At 41.5% G+C, this 9,948-nt stretch overlaps 1 protein-coding gene across 1 annotated transcript in view; it reads left to right on the top strand.

The window, feature by feature from the left end:
• The first annotated feature begins 3,910 nt into the window (after positions 1–3,910).
• Positions 3,911–9,948, top strand: part of LOC134403015 (hexokinase-1) — a 51,281-nt gene continuing 45,243 nt past the window's right edge. The window contains exon 1 of the mRNA XM_063133028.1: positions 3,911–4,151. Coding sequence (XP_062989098.1) covers positions 4,089–4,151 — 63 coding nt within the window. The 5' untranslated portion in view covers positions 3,911–4,088. The remainder of the gene's footprint in view (positions 4,152–9,948) is intronic.

The raw sequence follows: 9,948 nt of genomic DNA, 5'->3' as shown, positions 1-9,948 counted from the left end.
ACCAGGAGGAGGGCCTTCTCTGCTGTGGCACCCCGGCTGTGGAATGAGCTCCCTAAGGAGGTTCGCTTGGCACCTACATTATATGCTTTTAGATGCCAGGTGAAGACCTTTTTATTCTCCCAGCATTTTAACAGTCTATAAATAAATTTAAACTTGGTGTTTTAAATTTGTAATTTTGTATTGCTGCTGTTTTATCTGGTTGAGCTTTTATATTGTATTTTATATTATGGTTTTATACTGTTGTTTTATACTTTGAATGTTTTTAATTTTTGTGAACCGCCCAGAGAGCTCCGGCTATTGGGCGGTATAGAAATGCAATAAATAAATAAAAATAAATAAATTATTTTAAAACCAGTTGCAGGGACTCTGAACTGGATTGATTAGGACTAAGGGAAGATTTTTTAAAATCCTGTAGAAATACTCCTAGCTGTAGACATCTCTTATCAACCCCCTGAGGAAGGCCTTTGAAAGAACTGGGATGGGCTTTGAAATAAATAATTTTTTTTGCATCCTGAGAACCTGTTTCTCCTTTTTTTTGTCCTTACTCAGATGCTCTCCTCCTTTTGGTTTTTCAATTCAAAAGACCACAACAAATGTGCAAGCTTCTGAGATCTGCAGGACACTTAATCAGGCAAGACATTACAAAAAGCAGGTTGACAGAGGAAGGGAATAAGAAGGAATAAAGGTAGACTGGATGTTGTAGACAGGATGTCTGCACAGTCCAAGTCTTATATCTTATTATCTTAAGACTTGGACTGTGCAGACATCCTGACTACAACATCCAACCACCCCACCCTACCCCACCCCTGCAACCTGCTTTTTGAAACAGCTTGCCTGATGGAGAGATCTGGAGATTTCAAAAGCTTGCACATTTTTTCCTGATCTTAGAGTCGGTCTAGTAAAGGTATTATACTATATGAATTTTGGAATTTTCATATTGTACAGGGATGTGTAAGTTTCTCCTTGCTGGACAAAGGGTGATTTTGGAGGTGGGCTTTTTAATCTGGAAAACGGTGCAGGGGAAAGTGCTAACCCCTCCTTCCCTGAGTTCCTTGCTCCTGATCAAGTCTTCCCCCCCAGCTGCTATTCATTCAAAACACAACACTGGAGATCTTAATCACAGATCACCCATGTCATGGGGGCCCTTACAGAAGTGATAAGCCTGTCTCTGGGACAACATCACTTCAAAATACAGGTTGGGAGCTCACATGATAGATTCCTCATCCATGCAAACAAATACTCCCTACACATTGAAAACTAGATGTCAGGCAGAAGACCTAGCCTTCTCTGGGATATCAAGTTATCATCCTGGAAGGAAATATCCTTTTGATGTGGAGGAACATTGCATCATCTGAGCTCCCACCTGCAGTCTGAAGCGGTATGGTTCACCTCCTCAGGACTAAGCCTTTTTGTCCTGCTGTTTAGGACAAAGATGGCAATTACCCTGCTCTTTGATTGCTTGGTCAGGTCTTCAAGCAGCTGGCAGTTAACATGAGGGAACAAAGGAATGTGGTCCAGCAGCTATTTAGCATTAACTGAACTGCTAGGGAAAATGTGCCACAAACCTGCCATGACCTGCTGCTTCTTGGAAAAGCAGGCATATATATCCCTCTTGGTTTTTCTTCTGTCTGTGAACACCTGTGCTAAACGATTTGTTCATTGTTTTATAAAGAGAGAATATGGAAATGTAAGACTCACAAGTACGCATATTCTTACAGTCCAGTCCTATATTGGTTAAACCGATATAAATGCCACTGAGATATAAAGGCTCCCAAGTAAGTGTTAATAGGTCTGCCGCCTTAGGGTCTTTCTAAATTATGGCTTTTTTTGTGCAGTAATTGCAGAGCAAGGGGAATGCTGTTCCTTTTCACCAGCACTTCTGGTAGGTGTTTTTCCTACTCTTCTAGTGGATTAGTTGTGATAGGGACCATGGTATGGAATGTGGGTGAGGAAGTGTTGTAGGAACCTCATTATTATTTTTTAAAATGTGTCTCTCTCCTCTTGAGTAACCCTCCACCGAAACCTAGAATTGCAAATCAAAGTAATAGAGCCTACCTACTATAGCCATTGAAGTTAATGGGAATCTCACTCTAGCACAGGGAGGGAAAATGTATAGTAAATTATAGTCTTATTTTGTACAGTGCAGGGCACTTTATGAAGAAACTTATGTGTGATTTATTCAAACAGGATGATTGGTACCTAGTCTTTGCTTGTTGTTTATTCGTTCAGTTGTTTCCGACTCTTCGTGACTTCATATAGTCTTTGCTATAATATGCCAATCATGTCCAGAAGTAATTAATCATAACAGAGTTGGAAGGGACCTATAAGGCCATTGAGTCCAATCCCCTGCTCAATGCAGGAATCCACCTTAAAACATACCTGACGGTACAGATGGTTGTCCAGCTGCCTCTTGAATGCCTCTAGTGTAGGAGAGGCCACAACCTCCCTAGGTAACTGGTTCCATTGTTGTACTGCTCTAACAGTCAGGAAGTTTTTCCTGATGTCCAGCCAGAATCTGGCTTCCTGTAACTTGAGCCCATTAGTCTGTGTTCTGCACTCTGGGATGATCAAGAAGAGATCCTGGCAGAGTCTATACATGCAGCAGCATGAAGTGGAAATAGTAGTCATGAGCAGGCAGAATGGACTGTCCAGTTTTGGACTGCATGTTGTGGTAGTGGGAAAATGCGTTGTGTTTTTTTTTTTACTGCTCCACTCCTGAAACTTCCTGCAAGTGGAAAGCTAGCACAGCAGAGAGAATACTGGGCTAGAAATCTTCTTTATGTACTTAAAAAAAAAAGTTAAGGTTTTTGTGGCTAAAGTACTAAAAAAATAGCATCCTACTTGCAGGCAGCCAGAAGTCATACAATCTATTCTGCCATCTCAGGATTACACCACCTTCTTCTGCAGCACATAGCCTGACATCTTTAAATATAATTGTCAGCCTACCGACAGTGTTTTATTATTGTTATATTCTACAGTTCCATTTATTATTGTTTTAAAAGGGCTTTAAAAATAAAGTATCTCAGAGACGTTCTGCTTACCTAATGCAGCAGGGACAGGGCATAGGGTGTTTTGGTTTTTTTTTGGTTTACCAGCTAACCGAACAAAGCAGCACGTACGTAAGGCTGCGATGATCATATTGGCGCCCGTGCCCTCTGCGGCGGGAGGGGAAGGGATGGGTGGGAGAGGAAAGAGAGAGGCTGCTGCATCATCGGAGGGCTCGTCGGCGGGTCACATGACGGAGACTTGGGCCGCGCCCACATTGCTCAGCAGATTGGAGGATAAGCCGAGGAAGTGCTCGTTTTCCTTCCAATTCTAGTGCTCGTTTTCCTTCCAATAATTGTAAAAAGCAAAACACACCAGCAGGGACCTTGTTAGCGGGCTCATGATCAAATATTTGCAACCGGGGGAAAGGCAAGCGGAGGGGTAGATCAGCTTTTGCACGCAGTTTTCAAAACGTGCAGCTCTTTTTTTTAAAAAAAAAGGCGTGTTCGCTTTGGTGCTTCTCACGCATCTTTCCTTCGATGCGTGAGGAGGAGCAGCGTTTTCCAGTGCAGGAATTTTCACTTGGTCGACGGGGAGCAAATGCAAACGGCCAAAGGCGACCTGCTGTCTGGATCTCTTCCTGCAGGAAGCTCCCGGCAGGGCCCCCCTTGACACGCGGGGGCTCACCAGGGGACGTGAGGAACGTGCACGGAGGCATGACTTTCTGGGGTTGCCCCAGGGACCTCCTCCCCTTCCTGCACAGAGAAGGCGGCCGAGGCTTGTCCATCAGCCGGCGGCGGGGAGAGCGCTTCTTCCCCCGACGCGGCCGCGCTCTCCTTGAACAGCCAATCGCAACGCAGGAAGGGGGCAGGTTTTATACTCGGTCACGATCGCGTGGAGGGAAAGGAGGAGAGAAAGAGCAAAGCCTGCATCCTTCTTTTCCCTTCTCCTTCTCCACCTTGTGGGGCCGAAGCAAGGCTTTTTAGGATCTTTTACTTGCAGGAGAAAAAGGGAAGGAGGTAAACGGAGCGTTTGGCGTCCTTCTCGCAAAGATTAAGCGTCGTTTCCCTCTCTTGCTTCGGCATCTTATTTAACCAGACAGGATGATAGCTGCCCAGCTTCTGGCCTATTACTTCACAGAATTAAAGGATGATCAGGTCAAAAAGGTAAGGCATAAACCGATCAGCTTCTTACTAAGAACCTGTCCGTATCACTACTCGATATCCTCAGCTTTGATGCAGTGGTTTTTGAACAATGTTTATATTGCATAATATATTTTTTTTAGTATTTCCCAGGGCTCAGGATATTAAAAAGGGTAGTATTGATGCTTCTTGTGCCTTGATCGTAAAACCCTTAAGAAAAAGAAATAAGATCCTGACCCGTTGCAAGCGGTGTTAACACGCTGCAGTGTCCTTGAAAGAGGATGTAGATGTCATAGCGGCGATGAGTAACGCCACCGTCATGGTTTCCTTCCCCTTCCCACCACCCGCTCCCCGGTAAAACTGGCTATCAAAGGTTGTTACTATAAACAGCTGATCGTCTAGTCAGCGACTGTGGGAATTGTCAGTATGTCTTTATGAACTTGAGGATTCAAGGCCTACTTAGTTGTGCATGCAAATTAAATTGTTCGGTCTGTTCCTCTTTGTGTGTTTAAGACCGATTAAAAATCAGGTGCACTTCTTACAGGTAGTAATAATAATCCTCCAAATTTGGGAATTTGGGGGCACCTTGAGGACTATATGTCGTGGCACAAGCTACAGAACAAGGTGTATGGAATTTTGTCACCAAACTCCCTCCAGAATTGGGTTTAGCTGTAGGCTAACTCTTCTGGGGTTGCTAATATCAATGAGGTAGTGAGGCAGTGGAAGTGGAACAAGGCTGGGCCTGTTAATTGGACGCCAGAAGTGAATTCCTTTGATTTGTATAAAAATGGGATAAAATTAGATTTCTTATGTAGTATTTATTATATTTACTCTGGCCCCACATTGCCTAGGGGGTCTTTTAAAGATACACTACCTAAAATTTGGGAGAAACACCTTGTTTCTAGGAATGTTAAAGTGTATCGGTTTAGGCCTCTCTCTAGACAGTGGGCCAAGATTACAACATGTTAATTTTCTCAGCACTGTAGACAAGGGATGCAAAACCTCAGGCCCAGGGCCCCAATCTGGCCTGCCTGGGGTCCCAGTGCAACCTTCTGGGGTTTCCCAGAATGCTTCACTCCCTTTCCCCCAATCTTTTGTGCAGTTTTCCTCCATTCTTAAAGGTTGGAATGCTTCTCCCAAGGTTTAATTACTGGCAGTAAAAGCTTTAAGCTGAAACATGCTGGTATCCCCCCTTTTGGGGGGGGGGCTTTGGTCTACCCCCTTTTGCCTTCATCACTGAAATGCTACTCCTGAAGGCTTCTCTGAAATGGAATTTGGCTTTCAGGTTGAAAGAGATTATGCACCCATGATGTAGGATAATCAGCAGGTTTTGCAGAAACCGTATTTTATTAGGAAAAGCAAGGCAGATATGTCTTCCCCTACTGTTAAGATGTTTGTGGCCCTGTATTTCACAAATATCTTACAGATTATTTAACAAAGAGATGTAATTGGCATGTCAAGGCAATCCTCTAAAATTATAATACAATCCTATACATGTCTAGTGAGAATTAATTCCCATTGAGTTCAATTGGATTTACTTCCAGGTAAATACGTATAAGATTACAGTGTTAATCAAGTTGGGTGTAATCTGTTATAATAATAATGGATACTTTATCATTTACTTAAAGAAGCCTTGGTAGGTTTCTTTCCTATGATAGATATCTGTTTAGGGAGATTTGCCATGATGATTATATTGTTGCTTGCAAAAAAGAATTAAACAACATTGTGAACCCAAAACAAATTTAATTACTTACCATTTACATGTGTTTATCTTCCTTAAATTTTATGGCAAGTGAGATTTTCAATGGAATCTGATATTTGGCATGGTGTTTAGATTCTTAAGATTTTTTAAAATGCAGATATGTAGCTCTGATGGTGATGATGGTGTGCTTGAAAATATGCAGGCAGTTTGCAAAAAAGCAGTAAAAATATCTTATAGCCAATATATGGAGCTACTGTGTGCTCTGAATTTATATCCTGTTCGTGATCACTCTTCCTGTTCCCTGTCCACTGACCTCTGCATCATCTCATTTATGCTTCTGCTCCTGTTCTCACATAAAATCTGATAAACTATCTAAGTGTTCAATCCTATGTATGTTTAGACAGAAAAAGCATAATGCAACTCCCAGCACTCCCCACCAAGCCATAGCTGGGCTTTTTCCCCCTGTCTAAACATGCCTACAAAACAGCAAACATCGGTACAAAACCATGCAAAATTAGCAAGCAAAAGCAAATCTGCATGATTGATTTGCTTGATTTATTTTGAGAACAAAAATCTAAGTTATTTTGGATTTTTTTTTGCAAGAGAATGAATATATTTGCTAATAACTAGCACTTTAAGAAGAAAAGGCTGATAGGTGCCATTAAAAAATAAAAATGTACATTGTATTGTGATGAGTTTTTTTTCTTGAAAGCAGAATGTAAAGTGGGCATGTCATACAAATGTAAACCACATTTTAAAATCATTAACTTGCCTTCATTTAAGGAGTAGAAAAAATGGCGATGGTAATGCCATGATTCTTAAAATATGAGAAATGCTTTCCTAAGGAATTGCTGGGTCTGCTTGTATGGGATCCTGATGATCTTTTGCCACCCTGCTGGAAAGGAGAATAAGATCAGATGGGGAAGACCCACATGATTAGTCCTGACTACACCATTGTGATGCTCATATGTTGTTCTCTTTGTGATGTGTGTGTGTGTGAGAGAGAGAGAGAGAAAGAGAGAGAGAGAGAGAGAGAGAAGGAAGTCCAGTTGATAGACTAAAGGTAGCTTTAGGGCCACTTGCTTATCTTGGTTGATACTAAGACATTCCCTTAATGCTCCAGGATTCTTGATAAGAGGGAGAGTTTGCCATTCACTTTATCCTTTTATATTTTGTCTTATACTCAGAAACTTATGGATAGTCATTCACATTCACCTACTTTACAAAAACACAGAAAAATAGGAAAGGGTGTGTGTAAAAGCAAGACATGAATCATGATGTCATAAGTAAGCCAGTTGAGGGACAGTAGCACAACTGGGGTGTACCAGCATGGGATCTTTCTCAGGGTACATCCATGCAGAGAACCCAGCTAAGATGGAAAGGCGACACTGCCTGCTTCAGAAGATTCCAGGAAACAGTTTTTGGGGCATTGAGTTTTGTGTTTACCTAAGGCACAAGAACTGAGGCCTATTGTTATGTTCTGGGGGAAGAGGGTTGGCATGGTGTCTCCCCCTATAAGTAAATGCTAACTTCAAAAAAATGTTATCTGATACCTTAAAAGCATGTATTTTTGTTTTAGACCCAAAACTTCTAAATATTTATGAGGTTTAGGAACTCTTACAAGATCTAGGACTAAAGTAAAATGGTTGATATTGTATGGACCAAATGAGTACAGTTGGTTGTTTTTTAATTCTGAAGACCTGGCTTTATTCCTCCATTCTTAAATTATCTAGTACTGTCTTGATGTAAATCTAGGATAAAATTGGGTGCTTCATCTAGAATGGCCTTGTGATTCACTAAGGTAAAATGAACCCTGCTGGGCATATTTTGCGTTTAATCTGGATGTTGGCACTGGTGCGATCGTTGGCCTTGTTAACACATATTACTTATTCATGGTATAAGCGAAATTGCAGGATATGAAAAAACAACAGCAAAGTTTGAGTTGGTTGGGGAAAAAACACCCAACACACTAACCAAAATCCATTTAGTGTAGCTCAAATGTCAGTAAAAATGTGCAAGCTTTTGAGATCTCCAGATCTCTTCTGGTTTGCCCAGGATGAAGACAGTTTTGAGTTTACACTGGATTTTAAGAACATCAGAACGTCTAGGCCAGCACTCTGTTCACACAGTGGCCAACAGGCTGTTGACTAGGAACCTACAAGCAGGACACAGTGCAACAGCACCCTCCCGCCCATGTTCCCCAGCAATTGGTGCATATGCCTCTGATACTGGAGGTAGCACATAGCCATCAGGACTAGTAGCCATTGATAACCTTCTACTCCAGGAATTTATTCAACCCCCTTTTAAAGCCATCCCAATTGGTGGCCATCACCACATATTGTGCACTGGATGAAGAAGTACTTGTTTTTATCTGTCCTGAATCTCCCACCAATCAGCTTTATGGAATGAGCCCGGGTTCTAGTATTTTGAGAGAGGGAGAAAAATGTCTCCCTATCCATATCCTCCACACCATACATAATTTTGTATACCTCTAGCAGGTCTCCCTTTACCCTCCTTTTCCCCCCAAGCTAAACAATCCCAGCTGATGTTGTAACCTTCCCTTTGTAGGGAATATGCTCCAGCCCTTTGATAATTTTAATTGCTCTTTTCTGCAGTTTTTCCAGCTCTACATATATAATATATATATATCTGTGGTAAGCAGAACTGCACACAGTATTCTAAGTGTGGTTGCACCATAGATTTGTATATTTTCAAAAATGGAGGGTCAACAAATGTCTACAACGGGTTCTGAACCCTGAAACCATCTCATTACCAGGCAGAGCACAGTTTGATTGTTTACAGACCTGCCTCCTTCATACCATCTTGAGACTATGCAGACAACCTGACTACAATATCCAGTCAGCCCCTTTTCTTTCTCCTATTCCCTCCTGCTGCCACTGCTTTTTGTAACATCTTGCCTGATGAAGAGATCTGGAGATCTCAAAAGCTGACACATTTTTTTTTGGTCATCTTTGACTTGGTTTGATAAAGATATTACACAATATGGATACAGAATATACAGGATATAAGTTCCAGTTAACTCCAGTTACCATTTTATTGGGAGATATTAAACATTGGATCTCCAGAGGTTTTGTTGTGAAGATATGTTAACAGCAGCAAGGATTGTATAATCAAAAGCCCGGCAAACAACTCACCTACCATCAACTGAACAATGAGGGAAGAACAACTGGATTTTCATGCTGAAGAATAAGAAGTTACAAGATAAGATAACACTTTATAAACTGTTATAGAATGGTAGTTTCAACTGTGTACTGACTTTTTTAAAAAATCTGGATGCTGTTTATTGACTATTGGAATAAGTACGGACCAGGCGATCTTGCGACTTTGAATTTATTTAATATGCACTGATCTTGATGTAGCTAATATTTGTAAGGAGGATTGTGTCTGGACATTTATAGAAAAAAAACCTTTTCGTATTTACACCTTTAAAATCCTAGACATGAATGTATTGCCACAAAACATAACAGTGACATTAAAGAAAGGCAATGCTACATTTAACCATAAGATTTGAAATTCCATTTAGTCATGGAAGTCACTGGGTTGCCTTGGACAGTTGCAAAGTGAAACACTTGGCTTACAGCCACCCTCTACCTTAATTTTAGAAGCCAGAGGCCTGATGTGGGCCCAGAGGCTGTGAAATGACTGCTTTGTGACTTGCTACTCCCACCAGGGCACCCATTTTGTGAATATCAAAATACTAAAAGTGCCCATCAACTCCAAAAGGTTGGGGACCCCTGAAATACGGCGATATCTGGAGGTTGTATCCCAGCATTTCTGACTTGGTATTCTCCAGATGATTTGGACTACATTTCACATCACCCCCAGCCAGCATCGCTGTTGTAATCCAGCACAATTGGAGCGCACCAGGTTGAGGAGGGCTGTTGTACTTTTTTGTTTCTTGCAAAACCACTTCCCCCCCCCCAACCTCAAAATACCTGTTTGATTTGTAAGTGGTCTGGATCTATTAAAAGGGACACTTACCATTTTCAGATTATTTGTCAGTAGAATGCTGGGGGAGAATGTTACTGGGCATGTTGACGAAATGTCTGCCAATGAGTTAATAACAAAATTGCAGAACTGGAAGATTCCCAAAGGCCA

This window comes from Elgaria multicarinata, chromosome 8 (genome assembly GCF_023053635.1).
Source record: "Elgaria multicarinata webbii isolate HBS135686 ecotype San Diego chromosome 8, rElgMul1.1.pri, whole genome shotgun sequence".
Classification (NCBI taxonomy): Eukaryota; Metazoa; Chordata; class Lepidosauria; order Squamata; family Anguidae; genus Elgaria; species Elgaria multicarinata.
This window is presented reverse-complemented; position numbering and strand designations above follow the sequence as displayed.